Genomic DNA, 27,805 nt, shown 5'->3' with positions numbered 1-27,805 from the left:
AATGTTATTATTGCTTGCTTTACGTCCACCACTTCTGCTTCAATGTCATCATTACCTATCTGTTCAATTTGTGTGTGGATATTGCTTTGCAGGTGACTCCTGTTATAAGACATCACTTTTAAGTGCTACATAACTAAGAATCAATTAGGAAAACGGTGCCCAGTTGGCACATGCATTCAAAGTAACCCTCAGCCAGTTTGGATTTAAAGTTTACAGAATTGAAAGGGTTAGACTTTAAAATCAACACACAGACACATACACACAATATATACAATTTTGCCATCCAGTTTCATTTGTTAACATTGTTGTTGAACAAAAATTAAACAGCATTTATTAATGTTAATTAATATTAAGCTAAAAAAAGTATTCATATATTATTTAAAGGTAAATTAGTATCTTTTAACATTACATTGTGTACAGCAATACACAATAAAGTGCTCTATAAACGCTTAATTCTTTCAAAATATCTTTAAAAATCAAGTTGAGTATTTTAATGGGGCGATATATATATAACTGACCTAAAATGATGGTTTTCAGATTTTTTGAATAGATAACAGCAAAGTTTGTTTTGTTGTCAAAGTTTGTCTTGAAATTTTTAATTATTATAATTTTATATTTAATAAATAACACTATGAAAATATTGTCTACAATGAAGATAAATCACTCATGCTTAAAAGTTGTATTTTTCTTAATCTTTTGCTGTGTGACTGAATAGGACAAGTTCATGGTATAGTTCAGTAAAAAATAAATAAAAAACAACAACTGCAAAATACAAACAATGAAAGACTTAATGACCCTTTATATTTTCTCACAATATCAGACTCGCAAAGATCAGACATATTTATGTAATTAAAGTACATATATGTGCATTTCTTCCTCAAAGCTGGTCTGTAGCATGGCTCACAGCTCTCTCGCTCTCTCACCCTCTCTGCCTCTCACCCCTCCCCCCTGCACTGAGCTTCTCTCACCCTGACTGAACGCACACACATACAGTAGAGACATTCACCAGAGTGACAGCAGGTTTCTGATTTTGTTTTTTAATTTTCATTAATTATTTTAAGCTTGTACAACATTTATATTAACAGCACTTGCTCAGAATGATTAGATCTCTGTGTGAAAAAAGTTGTAAAGAGTTTGGATGCTGCACTTTAAAGATATAAAATAATTAGGGTTATGTTTTTTACTACATCTTCAAAAAATCACCAAGTCAACACCGTTCAAGATATCCAAAATCCGCTCGCAATTTAACATCTTCAGAATCTTCTCTTCATGTTAAAAAAGTTTGGTGTGAACAGCTGGTTGTTCTTAGGAGGAGTGTGAATTTGTTTACAGCCTGATTTTTCCAAAAATCCACATTCAAATCAAAATAGCCGGCTTCCTGTTGGTCTTAGCTAATGAGTTTAATTTAGAAAGTTGTCCAGATTGATGAGAACAATATATGTACAGAGTTTGGTGACTGTAGGAAAAACTAACCCCCCAACTTTTGTCAAAAGGTGGCGCTATAGAGTGCCTCCTCCATGCCCATTTATGGGCTTTTATCAGTGTCTAAATATCATTAATACAGATGTGTGTGTTGAGTTTCATGAAATTCCAAGTATTTTAAGTGGCTCGAAAACACAAAAAACTAAAGTTAAAGTTTGACACGTTGCCATGGCAACATGATCAAAGTTATCAATAATACCCTTCACAGATTCTCATCGGCCGTGTTTCGACATTATTGGGATGAAGTTTCAAGCAAATTGAGTAAAATTAAGAGGCTGATTTGAAAGCATTTAGAAAATGTTGCGCTTTCTGCTGCCAGTTGGTGGCGCTATAACTTTAACTCATAATAGTCACATCTCTGTGATTGGCATCAGACGATGAACAAACTGCTGAAGTTTGGTCAAAATCAGACAAAGTGTGTTAAAGTTATTAGATACTTCCTGTTTCTCATTTCTCGCCATAAATTTGTCACCCCGCCACGGCCAAACCGTTCGAGATATCAAAAATCCCCTGGCAATTTTGCGTCCCCAATGTCTTGAGGTCATGCTGACCGAGTTTGGTGGCAATCGGTGGAAAGGCTTAGGAGGAGTATTTCAAATTCCATTGCATGCGCTTTTTAGACATCCCTGAATAGCTGACTTCCTGTTGGGCAAAGCACTGACTTTGAGCATGAAAGTTGTCCGGCCCGATGAGGTCTATATGTGTATGAATTTTGATAAATATAGGTCAACCGGTGTGTGCTCCAGAGTCCCTCAAAAGTAAAATTTTTTAACGCTGTGCCACGCCCCCCGCAGGTGACCCCCCCATGTCAAAGTTTGTCCGGCCCTGATGGCCGCAGGTTCCAATGTGTGTGCAAAGTTTCAAGAGTTTTCGTGTATGTTAAGGGCCCTGAAATGACCCAAAACATTGATGAAATAATAATAATAATTAAAGCTGCAAGCAGCGATGAACGGGCCCTCGCACCCGGGCTCACCGCCGACCGGTGGCTTTAGGAAAACAGCAAACGGTGGGCAGTATGCTTTTAATACAGTAAATATATGAGAAATATGTCATAAGTCATTTAAATGTGCCAAACTTCCCATTGGCAGCTGGTGGCGCTATGCCTATAAATGGCATGTAGATGTGTTCAGGCCAGCACTATTATCAAACATATGAAGTTTGGTGCAGATTGACCTTGGTATGTTTGAGTTAGTGAAAGATATGATATATCCTGGTGTCAACAGGTGGCGCTATGATAATATCTGAATATTGGCCTTTAGGTGTCTTCAGGCCAGGACTCTTACCAAACCTCTGAAGTTTGAGGCAGATCAGACATTTTATGGCTGAGTTATTACACCTATGTCCATGGCAAAACATCAAACTTTGTCAGGCCGCCACGGACACGCCCTTTACTGAAACTCAAGATCTTCACAATTTAACATCTCTAAGGCCTCTAGATCAGACTGACCAAATATAATGTTGATTTCATTAAATGTCTAGGAGGAGTTTGCTATAAACCTAATCCCCTGCAAGGACTTCAGATAATGCCAACTGTGAACCAAATGTGAACATTTTCCCTATATTCTGATGATGATGATAAGAACATGTAATTCATAATGATAACAAAATGTTATTATTGCTTGCATTACATTCACCACTTTTGCTTAAATCGTTACCAATCTGTACAATTTGTATGTGGATATTGCTTTGCTGGTGACTCCTGTTATAAGACATCACTCTTAAGCGCTACATAACTAAAATCAATAAGGAAAACGGTGCACAGTTGGCAAATGCATTCACAGTAACCCTCTGCTAGTTTGGATTTTAAGTTTACTGAATTGAAAGGGTTACACTTTAAAATCAACACAGAGACACATACACACAATATATAAAATGTTGCCATCCAGTTTCATTTGTTAACATTAACTATATTAGTTAACATGAACAATAATTAAATAGCATTTATTAATGTTAATTAATATTAAGCTAAAAAAAAAGTATTCATATATTGTTTAAAGGTAAATTAGTTTATGTACTGTGAATTAACATGAACATGAACACAGTTCATGTGGGTGTACAGCAATACACAAAGTGCTCTATAAACGCTTAATTCTTTCAAAATATCTTTAAAAATCAAGTTGAGTGTTTTAATGGGGCGATATATATATAACTGATCTTAAAATGATGGTTTTCGGATGTTTTGAACAGATAACAGCAAAGTTTGTTTTGTTGTCAAAGTTTGTCTTGAAATTTTTAATTATTATAATTTTATATTCAATAAATAACACTATGAAAATATTGTCTACAATGAAGATTATTCACTCATGCTTAAAAGTTGTATTTTTCTTAATCTTTTGCTATGTGACTGAATAGGACAAGTTCATGGTACAGTTCAGTAAAAATAAATAAAAAACAACAACTGCAAAATACAAACAATGAAAGATTTAATGACCCTTTATATTTTCTCAAAATATCAGACATATTTATGTCGATTACGCTACAGCAATGTGCATCTTCCTCAAAGATGGTCTTAAGCAAAACAGCATGTTCCACTGGTCTCTCTCCCTTACACCCCTCCCCCCTTCAGTCACTCTTCAGTGACTCAATGGTGACTGAACACAGACAGGCACAGGCAGAGTGACAGCAGGTTTCTAATTTCTTTTTTTAATTTTCTTTAATTCATAGAAGCTTGTATAAAATTGATATTTACACCACTTGCTCAGAATGATAAGATCTCTGTGTGAAAAAAGTTGTAAAGAGTTTGGATGCTGCACTTTAAAGATATAAAAAAATTACGGTTATGTTTTTTACTACATCTTTAAAAAATCATCACGTCAACACCGTTCAAGATATCCCAAATCCGCTCGCAATTTAACATCTTCAGAATCTTCTCTTCATGTTAAAAAAGTTTGGTGTGAATACCTTATTTTTCTTAGAAGGAGTGTGAATTTGTTTACAGCCTGATTTTTCCAAAAATCCACATTCAAATCAAAATAGCCGGCTTCCTGTTGGTCTTAGCTAATGAGTTTGATTTAGAAAGTTGTCCAGATTGATGAGAACAATATATGTACAGAGTTTGGTGACTGTAGGAAAAACTAACCCCCCAACTTTTGTCAAAAGATGGCGCTATAGAGTGCCTGCTCCACGCCCATTTATGACCTTTTGCCAGTGTCTTACTGTCATTAATATTGACGTGTGTGTTGAGTTTCATGAAATTCTAAGCATGTTATCTGCCTTGAAAAGACAGGAATCAAATTTTAAAGTTTGACACGTTGCCATGGCAACAGTATTTGATTTATCATCGACCCCTTTACATATTCTCATCGGCCGTGTTTTGACATTATTTTGATGAAGTTTGAAGAAAATCAAGTAAAATTAAGAGGCTGATTTCAAAGGATTTTGAAAATGACACGCTTCCTGCTGCCAGTTGGTGGCGCTATAACTTTGACTCATAATAGTCACATTTATGGAATCGGCATCATACAACAAACAAACTGGTGAAGTTTCATAAGAATCAAGCAATGTGTGCAACAGTAATTAGACACTTCCTGTTTCTCATTTCTCGCCATAACTTTGTCGCCTTGCCACGGCCAAACCGTTCGAGATATCAAAAATCCCCTCGCAATTTAGCGTCCCCAATGTCTTGAGATCATGCTGACCGAGTTTGGTGACAATCCTATGGAAACCCTGGGAGGAGTACGTTAAATTCCAGAGCATGCGCTTTTTAAACAGCCCTAAATATCTCACTTCCTGTTGCGTTCAGCCCATGACATAGAGTACAAAAGTTGTTTGGCTCAGTGAGATCTATATGTGTACCGAGTTTCATATCAGTACGTGCAAGTATGTGTGCGCAGTACATCAAGTTTTCAAACTGTGTTCCAGGGGGCGCTGAAGAGGCCCTGAACCACGCCCGGGTCCCAGCCTCAGTGGCGTCCTGATGGCCGCAGATTCCGACGTGTGTGCAAATTTTCAAGAGTTTTTGAGTATGTTAAGGCCCCCAAAAGTGCCCAGAAGGTGTAAAAAAAAAAATAAAATAAAAAAAATAAGAACCCTTAGAAGAACAATAGGGCCTTCGCCCTTTTGGGCTCGGGCCCTAATAATCCTTAGAAAAACAATAGGGCCTTCGCCCATTCTGGGCTCGGGCCCTAATAATCCTTAGAAAAACAATAGGGCCTTCGCCCTTTTGGGCTCGGGCCCTAATAAACAAGAATAGGTGATTTAGAAGTAACTTCAAGGAGCCGGTCTGATCAATAACTTAGTGAGACAAGGGAGGTAGGGGACACACTTCATATTAAGCAGGGGTCGGGCAGGGGCCACGCCAGGCATTGTGGGACATTCTTTTACTTACTGACTGCCTCCTCCTCATCACTGGATGAAGAGCCAATAGAAAAGAGATTTTTAGATTTGGGGAGCATGGGCGAGATGCTGAAGGAGAAGGAGATTCGTCGCTTGGGCCGCGGGCGTCCAATCGCTGGTGGGTTCCATGATCACATGGGCAAAAAAGATCAAAGCAGGCATTATATTAAAACTGGCTGCTAATACACTGGCAGTAAATGTCCACTCCCTTAAAGTGACACCACAGTGAAAGGGAACCATGGGAGCTCCACATCTGATGAGTTGAAGAATACCAACAATCCCAGTTGATACAGGACATTTTTGTAGTATAAAGATCCCAGGACATGAAATCGGGTGTTAGATATGACTGACAGGAAGTGAGTGATCAGTGTGGGGTTATTTATAACTGAATGTTTCCACTCCTTATTTTACCACAAGGACATGGAAGAGACCAGCAGAAAACTCTGAGCTCTGAAGCACTCTTAAAAATATTTTTAGTTTATAAAATTGTTTTTAATGTTTAAAATATGAGTGCTGCAGAGCTCAGAGTGACACGACGAGACACAGGAGAGGAAACTATAAGGGGTGTTTAAACTTACCATCCAGGTCTTTGTGACTGATGGCCAACATGGAGACAGACTTGGTAAGAAAGGGTTGTGAAGGTGGGACACATCTTCGTCCAGACTGGATGGACTTCTGAAAGCAGCAAACATGACAAATCATAATTAAATGCAATTAAATTAAAACTACTAAATTATCTTATTTCTGATTCAGACACATTAGCTATGTTTCCATCATCCTGTTTTTTTGCGCATTTTGAAGTATCGCATCAAAACCGACTGATGGAAATGCCACATTTCGAATAAAAATCCCTTAATTTGCAAAAAAGTTTTTGACTTGTGTGAAAAAGGGTTTAATGTAAATAATGGGAGTTGAAAACATGCAGTCACCCCTGGCAAAAGATTATTAAAAAATACAAGACGTTCCGCACTGTGAAAAATCTCAGAAGACGTGGTCCTTGGATTCTTTTTTACCTCTCTCACTATCCTCCTGGCCAGCACAGGTGTCACTTTTGGCTTCCGACCACGTCCTCTGAGATTTTCCACAGTGTGGAATGTCTTGTATTTTTTAATAATACTTTGCACTGTAGCCACTGGAACTTCAAAACATTTAGATATGGTCTTATAGCCCTTTCCTGACTTGTAAGCAGCCACAATGCACAGCCGCAAGTCCTCAGTGAGCTCCTTTGTCTTAGCCATGACTGTCCACAAACCAACAGCAGAGAGCTTCTGTTTTTCACCTGTTGAGTTGATTAAAACAGTTGTTTCCAATGAATCAGGGTAATTAGGATGCTTTAGAATAGGGGTGGGAGAAAAAAAAATCGATATTGCAATATATTGTTGTGCTCTCTGTCGCAATAAATAATCGATACACTAACGGCCAATATCGATATTTTATTACAACACAAATGATTAAAGGTTGTATCAGCGATTTCTAGCCTAAAACATAAAGTGTCGATTTCAGCTGACCTTTCATCACGATCCGCTCGCTGCCTGCCCCATAAATTGTCTGTGAAAAAACCGCGTCTCTCTGGTCAGCCTAGGGTCCGAGATATGCCAAAAAAAACAATCGGCGCTATCAACACACCACAGATAACCAAACAGTGTTCCAACCAATCAGCGTCAGGGGTTTGGTGTTGTGGACTTTCCTACTGGTGCAGGGATGTGAGGGAGGCGGAGCGAAAGTCCACAACACCAAATCCCTGACGCTGATTGGTTGGAACACTGTTTGTTTTTGTGTGGAAAGGTTGGTAGTACCGATTGTTTTTTTGGCATATCTCGGACCCTAGGCTGACCAGAGAGACGCGGTTTTTTCACAGACAATTTATGGGGCAGGCAGCGAGCGGATCCTGAAGAAAGGTAAGCTGAAATTGACACTTATGTTTTAGGCTAGAAATCGCTGATACAACCTTTAATTTACCCGTCGTCAGTGTCACTGTCACTACCCAATATCTACCATTCTGTTTGCGGGGGGCGCTGTTCGAGTAAATAGGGGTAAAGTGGCGGAAGCAGCGGCCAGTGAAGAACACAAGTTATCTTACAACATCAGAGAAGAAGCGCAGAAAAAAAGAGAAGTGAGAAGAATGGCGGAAGATAACGAAAAACAAATCAAAGACGCACCCGCTAGTTGAGCATGCTGATCAGTTACGCCTGTTTCACACATACTCCGTCTGCAGTGCTAATGCGTTGAGTATTTTTTTTCCGCACCCATGTTAACGGATTAGAGCGTTCACACTGCACGCGGTTGCTGTGCAAGTGCATTGAATAATACGTTGTTTATTATACGTTGAGTTTAAACGTGAATATATCTATATTGTATATATTGTATTAGTGTACTGTGATAAAAGAGTATCACAATGCTGAAAAAGCACGTTTGTATTTGAAATCAAAATAACGGATAAATGGTGTGTTTGTGGTAAACAGCCGCGGATCAGGAACGGACTGCAAACGTGTCCTGTGTGAAAGCAAAACGAGTCCGTGCTGCTTCTGCATCGCATACGTAACGCACACGGACTGCATACACACTGCAGACGGAGTGTGTGTGAAACAGGCGTTAGTGTTCCTCAAGAAGAATATGCATTGATGAGACCACTGTCCAGGTTAACATAAAGCACTTTACAGTAACTTACTACTGACGTTTCAATATCATGGTTTACACATGTTAGTTAATGTTCATGTTGTTTTTTAATGTTCAGGCACTTTTATCTGTCTAGCTGTACAGTGTTTACATTTAAGACCAGGAGGCAGTGAGTTATTATGCAAATGCATATTTCTTTGCACAGTGTTGGAAATGTTGGCATTAATAAATGCATAAGATTTCCTTATTATGGGAATTTTTTTCTTTTTCAGTCACATATATCGTGATATATCGTTGATGAAATTTCTTCCAATATATTGAATATCGTAGATATCGTGAATCGCGATATTATCGATATCGTGGGCCACATATCGCCACAGAATTGAATCGTGAGTTACCTGTATCGTCCCACCCCTACTTTAGAACAGCTTGGACTATTTGGAATGGTATAGAACTTTGGAATTTTCCCATAGACTGTAACAGTTTGCAATGGGTATGAATAATTTTGGACATTCCACTTTTTGTTCAAATGTAAATAAAAAGCTGAGAAATATTTTTTTTCCACAATGATGCCTCTTGTACATCGTCTTATTATCTTTTGGGAGAAGCCCGTGTCATTTCCGGTCAAAAAAAAAAAAGTGTCTTTTGAGTGTTGTTATTATGACAATGTTTAACAATATATAACAATATTTATCGGTTATCCCTGGTGAAAAAAATAGCTAAAACCAGCCTAGGCTGGTTGGCTGGTTTTAGCTGGTCAACCAGCCTGGTTTTAGCTGCTCAGCAGGCTGGTTTTAGAGGGATTTTGGCCACTTGCCCAGGCTGGTCAGGCTGGCTTTACCTGGTGGTTTCCCAGCCTGACCAGCCTGGGAGACCAGCTAAAACCAGCTACTTCCAGCTTAAACCAGCTAAGACCAGCCAACTAGCCTAGGCTAGTTTTAACGTTTTTCTTTCAGCAGGGATTTTCTTAAAAAAATAAAATCAACAATTGATATATTTTTTTTCACCTCAAATGCTCGTCTTGTCTAGCTCTACGTCAACTCTTTGTAATTTCGGTTCAAGACAGTTAGGGTAGGTCGAAAAACTCCCAACTAATTTCTCCTCTAACTGTAAAATCCTACTCATGAACCGGAATACACAGAGTTCACTCAGAGCTAGATAAGACAAGCATTTGTGGTTAAAAAGTATATAAATAGTAATTTTTTTGGAAAATAACCGTTTGCTAGATAAGACCCTTCTTTCTTGGCTGGGATCATTAAGAGCCTATTGAAGCTTCATTTAAACTGCATTTTGGAAGTTCAAACTCAGGGCACCATAGAAGTCCACTTTATGGAGAGAAATCCTGAAGTGTTTTCTTCAAAAAACTTTCTTTCAATTTCTTTATGACTGAATAAAGAAAGGAGTGAACATCTTGGATGACAAGGGGGTAGTAAATTATCAGTAAACTTTTGTTCTGAAGGCTAACTTCTCCTTAATGCTATTTTAGATAAAAAATTAAAGCTTTCTGACCCTGCATAGACAGCAACACAACTGCCACGTTCAAGGCCCAGAAAGGTAGTAAGGACATCATTAAAAAAGTCCATGTGACATCAGTGCTTCAACATGAACATGTGTTGAAAACTAACACGGAAGAGAAGAAATTGTTGAATGAATTTGTTATTTTTGTTTTCTTTAAACACAAAAAGTATTCTCGTACCATTATAAAATTAAGGTTGAACCACTCATCACACGTGTCACATGAAGCATATTAACAATGTTCTCACTACCTTTCTGGGCCTTGTCAGTTGTACTGCTGTCTATGCAGGGTCAGAAAGCTCTCAGATTTCATCAAAATTAGATTTAATGGCATATTTATCCATTTATAAATAGTACTTCACCTGACTGTCCAAACTGCTGCAGTCTCCCAGATCTGATTCCTGTTCCTCTTCTGTCAGGGACACAAGCGATCCTCTCTCTTCTCTGTCCAGCTTTGATGGACAGTTCGGTTCCTGGCTGGCTTCCCCCATGCACTGGTTAAGGCTTTTCCTTCCTTCCTTCTCCGCTGCAAGTCCTTCCAGGCTGTAACTGTGAAAATAATCACATTTGATTATGCTAAGTTTATTGCGGTTCAGAGTTTCCAAAAAAGGTTGAGATGGTGACCACATGCACACACACTGAATCACCAAGATCTACATCAGACAAGATCTTTTACCTTCCCGTTGGTGACATTCAAACTCACGCAAGAAAACGCTAGACACAAATTCATTCAGATTCACACGCACAAAGAATCGAATAACAGGGAGAAACGAGTCTACTAGCAAATCATGACGATGCAGGCTTGACCTCAGTGTGTGAAAGCTGCCGATGACGAATCCACTGACTCATACTATACAACCAACCCCTGACATTTCCTCAAGCTCTGCCACAAAAAGTTTAGCCATTTTCCACTTTGTGTAAACTAAAGCAAAACATCGAAACAATGGCCTAGACACTAAAAAAAATCGGAATGTCAGAGAATTAAGTATCAAATTGTATATACAGTTGAAGTCAAAAGTTTACACACACCTTAGAGAATCTGCAAAATGTTAATTATTTTACCCAAATAAGAGGGATCATACAAAATGCATGTTATTTTTTATTTAGTACTGACCTGAATAAGACATTTCACATGAAAGACGTTTACATATAGTCCACAAGAGAAAATAACAGTTGAATTTATCAAAATGCCCCCGTGCAAAAGTTTACATACACTTGTCTTGATTCTTAATACTGTGTTGTTACCGGAATGATCCACAACTGTGTTTTTTTGTTTAGTGATAGTTGCCCATGAGTCCCTTGTTTGACCTTCAGAAAAATCCCTCAGGCCTCACAAATTCTTTGTTTTTAGCATTTTTGTGTATTTGAGCCATTTCCAACAATGACTCTATGATTTTGAGATCCATCTTTTCACTCCGAAGACAACTGAGAAGACATATGCTCACTGATTCTCCAGAAGAAAACACGATGCATTAGGAGCCACGGGGTGAAAAAATTTAAAGATCAGGGAAAATGTGACTTATTTTGTCTTCTGGGAAACATGTAAAGTATCTTCTATAGCTTCTGAAGGGCAGTACTGAAAAAAAAAAGATGGATCTTAAAATCATACAGTCATTGTTGGAAAGGTTTCAAACACAAAATTGCTGAAAAACTAAAGAATTTGTGGGACCTGAAGGATTTTTCTGAAGGGACAAACAAAGGACTCATGAACAACTGTCACTAAACAAAAACAAAAACACAGCTGTGGATCATTCAGGTAACAACGAAAAGTGTATGTAAACTTTTAAATGGGGTCATTTTTATAAATTCAACTATTATTTTCTCTTTTGGACTATATGTAAACGTATTTTAAGAAAAGTCTCATTCAGTTCAGTACTAAATAAAAGATCATACAAGGTGTGTGTAAACATTTGAATTTAACTGTATTTTAAAGAAAATGGCACAAGTCACTTCAATACATCTTATTTGCTGGGTTTTCACACAGACATACAGTTAAAACGAATATATGTGGATACTTCCTAAATGTCAAACATTATTAGTGTGTCATCTTCTGCTCTCACATTGTGGACTTGAGTGACTCGTACAACTTTGAGATCACTTGGTTAAAATTCATTACAAAAATGACTCCTAAAAGTCAAGTCAGTTCTGAAAAAGCATAATTTGTTTGCAGATGCCACTTGGAATCATTGAATGTACTAAAATTCTATTTAACGTACTCAAATGTTTTTTTTTTAATCCATGCGATGTGGAAATTCTAGCAGGAAACACTTAAAAAGTGCAATGTGGTAGCAAATTTAAATAAAAACATCTCACCTCTCATCAGGCTCTGAGATCCAGATCAGTATGTTAGTCATAGTTCATACATAAATATCTGCTGTGATACCGTAGCTTAGTCCACTTCTCTAGCTAAACAAATTCATTTAAGTGACCGGTTTTTCTCTGTCTCAGACAATGAAATCGACGGAAATGACTGCAAGAGTGTGTGGTCTCAGATGTTTGTCCGGAGAGGCGAGAAGACTAAACCATTGAAAGGAAGTAGGCTAGCACACAAACACACAACGCACTATGAGCAATATATACACCACTGTCTTTACAACACACCGTTCGTGCTCCCATAATGCAACTCATGCCGTATCATACCACAACAAGAAGTTTAAAGATTTTAGACACTTCCTCTTTGTCTTCCTTTACCTTCTTTCATTTATTTCGTCCTTTTCTGAGCGCAGAGCAACCGAAGGACACCAGCTCATGCTTCACCAAGTGTGTAAGGTTCAGGATGGATGGATGGATAGACAGACGGAAGAAAAGATGTGTAGAAAGACAAAAGAAGAACTTGTTAGTACAAGATCTAGAGGCCCTTGAATGTTTAACAATGATGTATCTTTCTTGTACGCATAAGCGCACAAGGTTATAAAATTATAATATAAAATAAAAAAAATACATAAAACAAAAGTAAAAAAAAATGCTTAAAAACTCTTAAATTAAATATAAAAACGTATTCAGAAAATTAATAAAACTTGTATCTTGTATTGAAATTTACAGGATGCTTTGATGGGATCTTTTAGTGACATTTTATGCCCACAGTATATGCTCAAAGCATTTTTTTTCTCCGAATTTTTACACATTCTGAAAGAATTTGGTGGGGCCCCTGGGTGAAAAGAGTGAAAATGGATGGTGGTACCTTCTCCTATGACCTGTCGACTTGCGCTCCACTTCACCTCGTGTCGTACTGGAAAAAGCGATGAATGAAAATGATGAGGAGAAGATAAATGAACAGAAATAATGAACCTAAATTAATATGAAGAGCTGATGAGATGACTGACAGCCCTAAGAAAGTTTACTAGGATGATGAATAAAACAGGAAAGCAATGTATTTTTAATAGAATAATTTAAATACTTTCTCAAATATTTATTTTTGTTATAATAAAATTAATAAGAAAAATTTAATTAAATAAAAAAAAATAAAAAATAACAACTACCATGACGTAAAAAATGATGTTCCTCTTTTCTGTCTTCGAGTACTAGAGGTCATCTGAGTGTTTATTATCAGCAGGAATACAGTCCTCTGTGACCTAAATACAGCTCTTTCTCACAGAACAGCTGCTTGCTTACAAAGCCCACAGAGGAAAGGGCCCTCACACTACTGGGATTTCCCTTCACAAACACAGTCACATACAGATTGCAAATGATTCAGAGCTGTACACAAAGCTGAAGTAATGCCAGGATGATGAGACAAATGGCAAAACTGTGTGACTGCAAGCTTAAAGTCATATAAAGCATATACTATGCATGTATTTGATTGCATTATGAAGACACAGTGAATGATTAAAGGACAGGTGGACGGTATATTGATAATGATTGCTTTGATCTTATCAGATGACTTACAGGAAATGAAAACGCCTGGTGTCTGGCACATTTGCAAGAAAAAAAAAGTGACAAGACGTGTAGGCCAAGTTTGGAAACCCATACATAGCTTTTACTGATACTTCTGTCTTCTTATATGTAGTGTTTTTCTTACTTACACCATAAATTGTGATGTTTAATTTCTCACATTAAATAACTGATTAGCCTGTTATCTTAGCATACTGTTAAATTATTACCCTTACGGAAATTAACCATGGTTTTACTACAAACAAAACCAAAAAACCATGGCTACTATAGTTAAACCATTTTGCTACACTAACCATGGTTTAACCATGATATTTGTAATAAACCTGTAGTTATACAAATGACATGTTACTACTCATTTACTCATTTTTAATAAAACCATAGTTAATTTTCACAGGGGTAGTCTGGTAGCTTAGCATACCGCTAAACAATTAACATGCTATCTTAGCTCCCATTGATAGAAATGAAAAATATAAAATGCTATATATTAGTTATCCAGAAAAAGATATGGGAACATGGTTAGCCTGCTGTATCGCTAACCGGTTAACTTGATAGCTTAGCATACCGCTAATCAATTAACATGCTATCTTAGCTCCCATTGCTAGAAAAGAAAAACTTAAAATGCTATACTTTTAGTTATAGAAAAGATATGGGGATAGATGCGTTTTCTACCAGGATTAGCCTGCTATATCACTAATCGGTTAGCCTGGTATCTTAACATACCTCTAGTCAATTAACATTATTCAACAGTCATTCTAAAAGCTACGTTTCAGTGTTTAAGGTTTAAGGTTGCACCACATTGGACTCCCTGCTGAAAAGAACAGCTAAAACTAGCCTATGCAGGTTGGCTAGATTGGTCTTAGCTGGTTTAAGCTTGCAATAGCTGGTTTAAGCTGGTCACCCTGCTAACCACTCCTAAGCTAGTCAGGCTGGTTTTAGTTGGTCAGGCTGGGAGACCAGCTGGAACAACCAGCTAAAACCAGCTTGACCAGTTTAGCCAGGCTGGGAGACCAGCTAAAACCTGCTACTTCCAGCTTAAACCAGCTCAGGCCATCTTAGGCTGGTTTTAGCTGGGGGGGGGGGGGGGGGGGTTTCAGCAAGGAGGCTGGGAGACCAGTGTGCTCTAATGAAACAACTAGCTAAAACCAACCTGCTTGTCATCCAGCCTAGTCACAGATGGTCATAACTGGTCAGCAGGCTGGTTTTAAAGGGGTTTTGGCTTCTTTAACTGGACAGATTGGTCTTAGCTGGTCAGGCTGAGAGACCAGCTGGCCAACCTGCTACTTCCAGCTTGAACCAGCTAAGACCAGTCAACCATCTTAGGCTGGTTTTAGCTGTTTTTTTTTTTTTTTTCAGCAAGGAGGCTGGGAGACCAGTGTGCCCTAATGAAAAAACTAACTAAAACCAGCCTAAGCTGGTTGGCTGGTTTTAGCTGGTCATCCAGCCTAGTCATAGATGGTCATAACTGGTCAGCAGGCTGGTTTTAAAGGGGTTTTGGCTTCTTTAACTGGACAGATTGGTCTTAGCTGGTCAGGCTGAGAGACCAGCTGACCAACCAGCTACTTTCAGCTTAAACCAGCTAAGACCAGCTGACCAGTTAGGCTGGTTTTAGCTGGTCATCCAGCCTAGTCATAGATGGTCATAACTGGTCAGCAGGCTGGTTTTAAAGGGGTTTTGGCTTCTTTAACTGGACAGATTGGTCTTAGCTGGTCAGGCTGAGAGACCAGCTGACCAACCAGCTACTTTCAGCTTAAACCAGCTAAGACCAGCTGACCAGTTAGGCTGGTTTTAGCTGTTTTTTTTTTTTAGTGGGGCTGGGAAAGCTTGTGTTCAGCTGGTTTTAGCTGGTTGGTCAGCTGGTCTTCTAGCTCAACCACCTAAAAAAAGTGGTCAAAACCTCTCTGAGACCAGCCTGCAAACCAGCTATGACCAGGCTAGAAGACAAGCTAAAACCAGCTAAAGCTTGTAAAGCTTTTGTATACTTTGGATTTAATCCATAAAACCTTCATGTTTGGTTGTAGAGATTACCTGCGTTGTTGACTAATCTCCGTCTCCCCCGCTGAATTTTTGCCTGGGCCCCAACTGTGCCTGCGGAAAGGCGACAGGGATCGTATGGAGGTACGTAAAATGGCCGACCGCTCCGGGACGTCTGTCAAGCGGTCCTTTTTCTCTTCCTCCTCTGTTTCTCCTGAAACAGGTGAAGCTCCAGGAGATGTGGGCTTTTCCTGACAGGGGTCTGATGTAGGAGCTTCTGTGCTGGGTTGAGAGATGGCACTAGGGGTCCCAAGGCTGGAGTTGTCATCTGTGGAGGACGAGTAGGTCATAGACACACCGCTGGTGACTGTAACACTGTCCTCAGCCTTTGATGGAGAAAAAGGAGAAGAATTTGACAGAGTTTACAAAAACAAAAAATACATTTGATGTTTTGTGAGAACTAGGAGGACTGGGATTTTGAACCAATGAAATTTTACTGTGTGTTAGACTTCCCAACCTGGACAAGCACATGTGAATTCTGCAAATGACCGCTGATGACGTACCACCTTTACATCTGTAGTTTACATACAAGCACACTCGTTTTTTTTTTTCTTTTTGCAAACCCCATGGAGTCTCCAAGTTCTTTCCATCCTTGTAAAGCTTACATAACATAGAGAAACACACAGCTCTGACACTCATTTCCATTCACAGCGGCTCATTAGTTTCCTCACATGCTGAGACCGCAGCCAAGCGAGGGGTGTGGTGAGCTAGTGGCTACGTTACACTAACCGTAATAGATGACTTTATGAGCTACGGAGGGAGGAAAAAACACTTCCAGAGCACAAGTCAAGCTTAGGTGAAGTGACTCTACCTACTTTTGGGGCTTGGAAAAACTAAGCATTCTACGTGAAATTCCACGTACAATTCCAGGAGGAAAAAGTAGGCTAGTTCTGGGGTCATTTTAATGCTAGTGTACTACAAATTTTATCTTTTGGAAGTGACGCAGTCCATGACGGACAGATCGTTAATGGCTGGTCTATGTGGTAATATAGTATATTGGGCAGGCCATCCAAACGCTCATCTATCGTTCATCAACCTGAAATATGGCTTATCATTTGAAACATGTTAGTAGCTGCAACTTTACATAGAAGCTCAATCTAACGTTAACATAGACAAATGTGCACTATTCAAGCGTCTGTGCGGAGTGTGGAAGCTGAATAGAAGCGTGCTCATTGCATGACAGTTGGAGTTGCCGGTGTGGTCACTTGCTCTTAAAATACTCCATTTATGGTCATAAAGATATGAGTAATACATCTTTTGAATCTGTAAAGACTCTATATGTTTATTTCTGTGCACTCACAATAACAACGAAACGTTGCGCTTTTGTAAAATAATGAAAGCAAACAGGATGCACTTTCTGCCGTCTCTGTCTCTGTGAACTTGAGCGCGAAACTTCGAAACTCTGTGTATACTTGCCTTACAGACATGAAAAACATAGGCTATCTATAGAGAGTGAAAGGTCTACTTTTAAATGAACCAATTCAAATGTAAAACAAACTACTGTGGAGATGACCAGTCAGTGTTGCCAACTTCATCTCTTAAACTGAAAACAAAGAAAGCACTAAATTATCAATACATTTTTAAAACGTTAATGCAGTCTTCTTGCTGTTTTTCCCTGATACATTCAATAATATAATTTATTATATCTGCAGGTGCGCAGATATAATATATATTTTGAGCGCTTATTAGGCTATGTAGGCAATTAAAGACTCAATATTATGATTTATATGGTTTATTAATAAACATGCGACTAAAATGAACAACTACTAGTCGACCAGAAAAATCTTTAAATCTAAGGCAATCCTACTAACTGGTATACCGCTAGCTGCTTAACCTGCTCTCTCAGCATACTGCTATCCGATTAGCCTGTTGGAAAGGTCACGCGTGATTAGTTCTTCATCTGTATACTTTAGTTCAAAAAGGTTGGGTAGGCCTCTCATCTCATTTTCTCCTCCAACTTCAAAATCTTTGTTTTACCTTTTTTTTTTGTAAAGTGCGTTTGACTTTCTTTGCACATTCGCTTTGTGAACAATGGGTCGGCTTCTGCCTAAAACACGTGTTCCAACATGACTACGTTATGCGTGAAGTCGAGCTAGTGCAAGACGAGCATTTGTGGTTAAAAAGTATAAAAATTTCAATTTATTTTTGAAAATTTCACTAGATAAGACCCTTATTCCTCGGCTGGAATTGTATAGAGCCCTTTGAACCCTTTGAGAAAAATCCTGGAAAGTTTTCCTCAAAAACCTTAATTTCTTTTCGACTAAAGAAAGAAAGACATGAACACCTTGGATGCCATGGGGGTTATCCTGGAAGTAAACTAATCCTGGAAGTAAACTAATCCTTTCAAAATAAGATTCTAATGAAATACGGAGGGATCTACGTACCTATCATCAAGGAAACAAAACATTACAGTTCACAAAAAACACTGTCATCCTTTGCGACTTGCTACATGTCAAAGTCTGTAAACATAAGGAGTTTAAGGGGTGGAGGAATTTGCTGGGAAACTCTTCGAGGAGTTGATAACTTAGAATGAAGCATGTCTGAGGATGAGGTCATAATTACAGCCCTGGCCCACTGATCTGCTCACGTCACATGACATGACGTCAGTGGAGCAACATGTTGTGTTTAGAGGAGCACTGCTGAAAATGAGACATATTACATAACCACTTTATCTGGCCGAGGGTAAAAAGACATGGAAACAAAACAAATAGCAACTCTGCTTTGAAAACAAACACAGAATTGGATGATATGGGAAATGCAATACAAATCCACACCCACCTTATTATTAAAAACACTGTCCTCGCCCAAATCCTGGCTAAACAGAGAGTCACCATCGCTGGCGGACCCTCGCATGGTGCTCGCCGACTCTGTGTGACGTACAGTCTCGGGTGAGGGAGTCGAAGGGGGAAATTCTGGAAAAAACAATCAGTAAAATATGAGAATGTCGAAGAGCAACAGAATAATAATACATGTAAATAGAAAAGAAAACACACTAGAATCTCGCAAACTGAAAAAGTGAGTCTTAAAGTGACTCATTTCAGCCCATTGTATTGCATTTCTGCTCGCAATCAACGCAGACAGGATGTTGATGTCATCTACTTAAATAGATGATCTTATTTGACTAGTGGAGTCTTTTGTATTGACAGGAAGACATTCATTTGGAGGATGTGTATGCCGTTTCCCATGCGACACAATGTGGGCACTATTTAGATTGGACACACACAGACACACAGTCTGAGCAAAGAGGGCATCCTTTCTTTGTAGATTGCTGGAAGATGTGAAAAAGAGGTTTTGTGTTTTGTTCTGCATGTAATTTTTAATTATCAACTAAACCTACGTGACGCAATGCTTGACGTCAAATGCTGTACATCAAACTGTGATATTTCAGCGTAAATTAACACCTCATTTAGAAGAAGCTAGTCAAATTACGTAGATGTACAGCCCTATGAAATAGTTTTCCCCAAAATGTAGTTTTTTTGCCGTTTTGATTTTTCTGGATTCCATTTTTTTTCTAGACTCTGTTTTAATGGTTAAATGATCAAAAATTAATCAACAAGCAATCTAATTAATTGAAATCATGAAACTTACACAATTTAACATAAATTTCTTAAACATTTAACAAAAAACAAATTTTTAAGGCCCTATAATATAAGTTTTATTTTTTCTCAAATTCAGTTTTATTTTTTTTCAGTTAATTTTCTGGTTTTCATTTTAATGGTTTCATTATATTTTAATAATCAAAAGTGTCTTTAGTTAACTGATTTGATATTAGGGATGCTCATTTCGGTTAATTTTCCTGACCGACAACCGCTGCTCGTTATCCGAACATTAACCGTTAACTGATAAAATTAGAATAATAAATTAGTTTAAAATAAAAATAGAATGCACGAGTATCTGTGATGATACATTAAAAATACAAGCAAATGTTTTATTTTAACGTGCAAACAGCAGCATACAGAGCAACAACAAAAACTGTATTGACATATACTTAAATTATCACGCATCCGCAGCGCTTCAGAGAACAGAGAAAATCTGAATGAAAAAAAAAAGAATAATATAAATAGGCCTACACTAAATATGTATAAATTAAATAACTACCTAATTAAGATGACAAAACTAAAACACACTGAATCCTTCTATGCGCTTTGAAGAACTGTACCGGTCTTATTCTTCTCGTCGGACATAAAAATGTATAGCAGGCCAGCCAATACCTCAGTGTGCCTAGTTTTTAACATGTCCACATGCTGTACGGATAGGCAGGACCGCTGCCTGTTAACTCTTAGATCCGAGAAAAAAACACCATCACAAAAATCCTTTCAATTTGCGGGACTTCCATCCACTGTCATATGCGTGTGGAGAAGCGCGTGTTTTACAGCGTTCAGCAATAGCCAATCACAGACATGTATGTTGATTCGATTATCACTGTGGCCAATCAGAGGAGGCTATGTTACAATCCACTCACCAACCAAAGTGCCGGTTTCAGTTTTGCTGATTTCTACACTTTCGCGAACTCTCTTATTAAAACAAAGAAAGTGTTGGCATTATATAAATAAGAGATTAATTGTGCAGTGTAAAGGTTATTTTATTACTTTTTAATAACTTTATGAGATTGCGATGAACTACTCTAAGATGAGTGATAGCTTTCCAGTGACTGTAACGGGAGCGCCTATTGCGCACTTTCTAGACTATAATTCATTCAGAATTTGGATACATTCACTCACGGATTCACTCTCTAATAACGCCTCTTGCCGTTGAGTTGCATATACTACATCTGTTTACTAAGTAAAGGTGAAGCGAAATATGTCTGTACAGCCACACTGCACGTGTCGACACGCGCGCGAGTAAACAGATAACTTACAAATAGCATTATTTCTTTCACCATGCAGCAAACGTAAAAAAAAAAAAAAGAATAGAAAAAAACCCTTTTAAACCGTTTAACTGATAGTAATAATCGGTTAAAATTCTTACTGTCGGTTAACGGTTAAACGGTCAATATGAGCATCCCTATTTGATATATATTAAAATAATTTATTATTATTATTTTATTTGTAGCACCTCCTGCCGTACATATTTGTTTATTCATTTATTCATTTATTTTCAAAACTACTGTGGTGTTTTAAAGTAAATTCAGGTAAATCATTTTTCTGGTAAATATTCCATAAAAAAATGCATTTTAATAATCAGTTTATTAATAGTAATAGAACTACGATTAATATATTTCTGTCACAATTTCTTCAAGTTAAACCAAACTTTAATTTTGACAGGTTGCTGTGAAAACCTATAAGTTTCTGATTGTATATTGACATGACGACAGTTTTAATCAAAAGAAACGGTAAAATGCTTATGAAGAGACTCTCAGGGCAGTTTTAGAGATTATGCCCATATACTCATAAATGGGAGAGGCTGAAAACACTACTCGCGTCATGCGACCTTAAGTATTTGCAGTAAACGAAATTGCGCGTTTGTGCCATTCATTCACACAGAAACACACAGAACATGCAGGATTTATATTTAAATAGTCTTTTTCTGTTTTTTTTTTATTTATTTTTTTTATTCACAGACACTAGACTACATCGTGTTTTGATTTAAGTGTACTGGCCTATTTCGGATTTGTTCATCCAAAATGTATCAAATTCTGTGATTCTATCCACGTTTTCCGCATAACCAGTTTAGAAGCACTAATTTAAGAGTCAAGTTGGTTACCTGAAATCACTGAAGTGGATTGTTTGTCCTGGAGTCCAGCATCTCGACTGGCATCAACTGAATAAAACGTCTCTGTCTCTCTGTGGATCTGCAAAGACAAAATCAGTCAAGTTTAGAGTGTCATCTAACGTACAAATTAACTTTGTTGTTTTCTTAAAAGTGAGAAAAAAAATACTGCATATGATACGTGAAGTGAGAGGAAAGCAAAGAAATATCAAGGTAAAGATCACATGTTGTCAACAGATTGTTTTTTTATTGTGGATCACAGCAAATCAAGCTGCATTTTTAAAATTATGCAAAAAAGTACAATTATTTTATTGTATTTACAAGGATTCCACCAAAATATTATATACAGTTGAAGTGATAGTGATAGTTGTTCATGAGTCCCTTGTTTGTCCTGAACAGTTAAACTGCCCACTGTTCTTCAGAAAAATCCATCAGGTCCCACAAATTCTTTGGTTTTTCAGCATTTTTGTGTATTTAAACCATTTCCAACAATGACTGTATGATTTTGAAATCCATTTTTTCACACTGAGAACAACTGAGGGACTCATATGCAACTATTACAGAAGGTTGAAATGCTCCTTGACGCTTCAGAAGGAAACACCATGCATTAAGAGCCAGGGGTGTAAACTTTTGAACAGAATGAAGATGCGTATATTTTTCTTATTTTGCCTAAATATCTTTTTTTTTTCAATTAGCACTGCCCTTCAGAAGCTACAGAAGATACTTAATTTTTTTCCCAGAAGACAAAATAAGTGAAATTTACCCTGATCTTCAAATTCAAAAGTTAAGGCATTGTCAGATCATTACTAAATAAAAAAAGTTTGACTTTAAACAATTTTGTAATAAATACATACAGTTAAAGAAAAAAAAAAGCTGAAGAAACATCCATATGTTCTTAGCTTCTTTCATCTGCTAAACATCCTGCTAGAATCCATCAGGACATACTGATGCGTCAGATGAAAGATGGTTTCCTCTGCTACCTAAACTCAGGACAAGTACGTCAATGGTTTTATCTTGGATGGCTAAAGATTTCCTTCACCACAGAATTTACTTTCTTAATGAGGAAACGCACTCCCGAACAGAAATATTAGAAGTGGTAAGAGCATCCACCTCCAGAGAGTAACATGTGGTTGGAAACCCTCAAGGTTGTGATTTGGGGCAGGAAGGGTTTCTGGGGGCATGTGTGGGGCATTCAGAACAGACCTAGAGAGGAATGTGACCCACATATAAACATCACGGCCCACTAACGTTCAACACAGAGCAGCTGTGAACAGGGTGTAGAGGGTTAGCTTGAGGCTACTGCAAAGACAAAGTGGTCACCATATAATCCATACACCATAAACTTAAGGCCTATGCATATCATATTCACAGAAAATTTTAATAAAATAAATTAACTATTATTTTATTTATATATCCAACCAATAAATGGATAAATAAAAATACTTTTAAAAATATATATAATTTCTAAAAAGGTACTTTTTGGTTAGTGTAACATCATAGAAAAGCTACAACACCAGCTGTAAAGTAGCAATCGAAAGATCAAAAGACCATGAAAAAGAAGAACATCCCTGTGGCGGAAACAGAAGCTTAGAAACCTTCCTGTGCAGCTCATCTGTATGACCATCATCAGCTCCATTCATGACTGATTACACCCACCAGCCGCCCATCGTGAGCATGTGACACACGCTCAACTCCCACACTTAGTGTGTACCCGCTGTGTGCGTGCACGTGTGTCTGTGTGGCTGCTGGTCATAGGCCTCCTTTGTTTGGTCATTGGTGGATGGACACTGGTCTAGTGTGGCAAGCAAGTGGGGCGTGGGCTTTTTTCAATAGAGCCGTCAACAGCTGCGGCCTTTTAACTCGCAGAGAGAGACAGAGAGGGAGAAAACGAGAAATAAATAGTAAAAAAAAAAATAATAAATGGGGAGAGAAGCTGGTTGAATTAGTTAAGATTTAGATCAAATCTGGTCATGATTCCCTGAGCTGTAGGGCTGGGAAAATAAACCAATGCATCGTAAATAAAGAAATGATTCTGCATCGATTCTGAGCTTAGTGTTTAACAGCAGATGACACTGCATGCTTTAGAAACAGCAGTACTCTGCTTGCTTCCAATTTCTTACACACACTTGAACCTAAAATAATCATTCATAAAGTTTGAAAAAGTTGACGCAAATTACAAGGGTGTTTACAGTGGGCTGTGTTTACATTAATCTCATGCCATAGAAGCATTCTGAGCCAAGGGATTACATGACTCAGTTGAACGCACACAAGTGCTCTTTTACGCTCTTCTTCGTGAGTATTTTAGTGTGCCGTTAAAAACTAGATTAGAGCACCATCTGCTGTTAAAAAGTAAGCTAATAATAGATTCCACAGAGAATTGCAATGCATTCGGAATCGATCCATGAATTGTGATGCATTGATTTATCCACACAGCCCTACTGAGCTGTGATCTTTATGTCTTACAGGTTCGAATCCAGTCTGCAACATGCCCCCAATTCCATTTCCTCCATTTCGCACTATTCATTTTAAGCCCCTACAAGTTGCAAAAGCCCAAGAAACAGAAACAAACCAAAAGCTAAAAAATAAACCAAGCAAAAATAAATAAATGAACAAAAAAATAAAAGCACAACTAAATGAAAAAAAAAACAACAAACAAAAAGATACAATAAAATAAACTAAATAAAAAAAATATCACATTTAAAAAAAAACAAAAAAAAAACAAAAAGAAAATCAACAACTTAATGAAAACAAAACTAAAATAAAACTAAAACAAAGCCCCTCTCGCCAAAATTAAACATCAAATTAAAAAAAACAACAAACCAAATAAACAAAAAAGAAAATATAAAAGAATACAAAAAGATAAAACAGAAATTAAATCAAAATCACATTTAAAAAACAAACAAACAAAAACTAAATTTAAACAATAAAAACAACAAACCAAATAAAAAAGTTTAAAACAAAAGAAAAACAAACAGATGAAAAAACTAACTAAACAAACAAAATCATGTTTAAAAAAACAAACAAAATAAATAAATTTAAAAAATGATCTATTAACTAAATGAAAACAAAACAATAAAAATAAAACAAAAACCCCAAAACTAAACAGACAACTAAATTTAAACAATAAAAGCAACAAACCAAATAAAACTAAAAAACTAAACCCCAACAAAAATATGAAAAAGAAAATCATATTTACAAAACAAACAAAATCAAAATTAATCAAAAATAAAAAATACATCGACAACTAAATAAAAAACAAAACAAACAAAAAAGCCCCCCTCAAAAAAATCTAACTAAACAGATGACTAAATTTAAACAACAAACCAAATAAAACAAAAATGCTCAAACAAAACAAAAAGAAAGAAACAAAAAGATGAAAAAAGAAAGTAAATAAAAACAAAATCACATTTACAAAACAAACAAAAAATAAAAATAAAAAAAATAAATGAACAAAAAAATTTAAAAATAAAACAAAACCAAAAAGGCCCCCCTCCTAAATAAACCCCAAAAACTAAACAGACAACTAAATTAAACAATAAAAACGATAAACAAAATAAAACAAAAAACTCAAACAAAACAAAACAAACAAAAAATGAAAAAAGAAACAAAATAAAATTGCAAATAAATCGACAACTAAATGGCAACGAAGCAAACAAACAAAAAACCCTCCCAAAAAACCCATTAAAACTAAACAGACAACTAAATTTAAACAATAAAAACAACAAACCAAATAAAACTAAAAACTAAAACCCAAAAAAAATATGAAAAAGAAAATCATATTTACAAAACAAACTCAAAATGAATCAAAAATAGAAAATACATCGACAACTAAATAAAAAACAAAACAAACAAAAAAGCCCCCCTCAAAAAAATCTAACTAAACAGATGACTAAATTTAAACAACAAACCAAATAAAACAAAAAAGCTCAAACAAAACAAAAAGAAAAAAAACAAAAAGATGAAAAAAGAAAGTAAATAAAAACAAAATCACATTTACAAAACAAACAAAAAATAAAAATACAAAAATAAATCAACAAAAAAATTAAATTAAAACAAAACCAAAAAGGCCCCCCTCCTAAATAAACCCCAAAAACTAAACAGACAACTAAATTAAACAATAAAAACGATAAACCAAATAAAACAAAAAACTCAAACAAAACAAAACAAAAAATGAAAAAAGAAACAAAATAAAATTGCAAATAAATCGACAACTAAAAAAAAAAAAAAACTCCCAAAAAACCTATTAAAACTAAATAGACAACTAAATTTAAACAACAAAAACAACAAACCAAATAAAAATAAAAATAAAAACGCTCAAATAAAACAAAAAAGGAAACAAAAACTAAACTAAATGAAAACAACAAACAGGAACTAAATAAAACACAACATAAACACAAAAATGGAACAGACGAAATCAAAACAAAAAACAATAAATAAATAGGCTGAAATAGTCTGGTGTTTTTAGTTTCGTTTTTTATGTTTTGCCACTTATATTTTAAAGGATAGGAAAAAATGAGTATATGGGAATCATTAAATGACACCAGCTGGATTTGAACTCTGGTCCCTTGCCTAAGTGCCACCACATAAAATGCCAGGCCACATTTCTGATTGTTTTAATGAACACAAGCCATCATGGCATCAAAAATAGTTATTCAGGTCTGTAACATTTCACTGCTGTTCATGACAACATGTCATTCCCAACCACAGCAGGTTCTGACAGGATCCAGACAGCACCGAGAGACCAGCTGGAACTTAGACATGCAAGCATGTTTACTGATCCCAGAACAGACATCAACCTCAATCTGACAAAGAAACTCAAACAAAACCATACAAACACGCAAAACTCACACTGCCCCCAATCCTTCAATCTCTATTATGAATGATAAACTTGTCTTCGAGTGGGAACGCAAACGGAAAGTCTCAAGAACAAAGCACTCAGCTTTAGACAATTAAACACTAGTTATCAACGCTTGTAGATGTGCCTGGATGTATATAAACAAATGTGCAAAAATGCATTATGCGAACAAACTCGCACAGAACCAGAAGGCTAGCTGGGATACTGCTCTGATATTTTATGTTGGTTTCATGGCTTGGTCATAATGGTAATAGATGTAGCAGACCCATACAGAAACACTTCCAACTAGACACCGTTTCAACCAATTACTGAATGAGTCGTGAAAATCACTCCACAGTTGTGGCATATTGAGCCAATGTGCAGTAATGGAAAGCTGTAATGCCTCACACTGACTGAATGCTCCACCGAGAGCACTTACATGTAAACATGCCATAGAGAGGAAACAGTCAGCCAGAGTCCTGCTCTTTGATCATGACTGGTTTGATGGATTTTATAGATACACGTTTTAAGGATAACTTACAAAGGAATAAGCCAAGCATAAATAATGTTTGTCAAGCCAGCTATGTTAACAGAGCAACATACCTGATTGATCAACCAACATGAATCAACCAATATAGATCTGTTAATAGTGATAAATGCTCATCTCAAAAACAAGATGGCCGATAAAAAATAATGGAATTTACCCTATAACGCGGAATGTCATGGAAGTTGCCCAATTTTAGATAAATAAATCAAAAGGAGGTCAGTACACTTGAATCCAAATGTGATATAGACTTGTGTCTGTGGATATTTAGCTGGAAAAATATTATTAAAATATGAATTCCTCATGTCCTGCATGTCTCTGTGTGAATGAATGGCGCAGAGACGTGGTTTTATTTACTACACACATACTGAAGCACGCGTGATGCTTGCAGTGTTTTCAGCCTCTGTCGTCTCAATATATGAGCGTGTGAAAACATGAACATTATCTCTGAGAGTCACTTCATGAGATTTTTACGGTTTCTTTCGAGAAAACTAGCATCGTATCAAATACAAACAGAAACTTAGAGGTCCTTGACAGCAATCCGTCAAAATAAAAGGTTGGTTTAACTTGAAGAAATTGTGACAGAAATGTATTACTTAATATAATGATACTGCTACTACTAAAGTTATTAAAACGATATTCTAAAGGAATATTTAGCAGAAAAAGTATTTACCAGAATTTAAAAAATGTAAATACGCAACACAGGGAAAAAAAAAAGAGAAATGAAAGCATTAAAATAGAATCTAGACAATTAATGGAAAAGAGAATTTGGTAAAAACAAAACTGAATTTAAGGGTAAAAAAAAAAAATTAAATAAATAAATAAATTAAAATGTAAAATGTTAAAAT

The 27,805-nt window shown here is 36.7% G+C and overlaps 1 protein-coding gene across 1 annotated transcript in view; it reads right to left on the bottom strand.

Annotated features, from left to right (window-relative positions):
- akap13 (A-kinase anchoring protein 13) overlaps positions 1–27,805 on the bottom strand; it is a 110,244-nt gene that overhangs the window by 27,617 nt on the left and 54,822 nt on the right. Inside the window, exons 11-17 of the mRNA XM_073831592.1 lie at positions 21,574–21,661; positions 18,649–18,782; positions 15,865–16,196; positions 13,130–13,177; positions 12,640–12,699; positions 10,311–10,497; positions 6,396–6,492 (exon numbers count right to left, since the gene is read on the bottom strand). Of these exons, the coding sequence (XP_073687693.1) occupies positions 6,396–6,492; positions 10,311–10,497; positions 12,640–12,699; positions 13,130–13,177; positions 15,865–16,196; positions 18,649–18,782; positions 21,574–21,661 (946 nt within the window). The remainder of the gene's footprint in view (positions 1–6,395; positions 6,493–10,310; positions 10,498–12,639; positions 12,700–13,129; positions 13,178–15,864; positions 16,197–18,648; positions 18,783–21,573; positions 21,662–27,805) is intronic.

The sequence above is a fragment of the Garra rufa genome, chromosome 25 (assembly GCF_049309525.1).
Source record: "Garra rufa chromosome 25, GarRuf1.0, whole genome shotgun sequence".
In the NCBI taxonomy this organism is placed as follows: Eukaryota; Metazoa; Chordata; class Actinopteri; order Cypriniformes; family Cyprinidae; genus Garra; species Garra rufa.
Note: the sequence above shows the minus strand (reverse complement) of the source record. Positions and strands in the feature narration are given on the sequence as shown.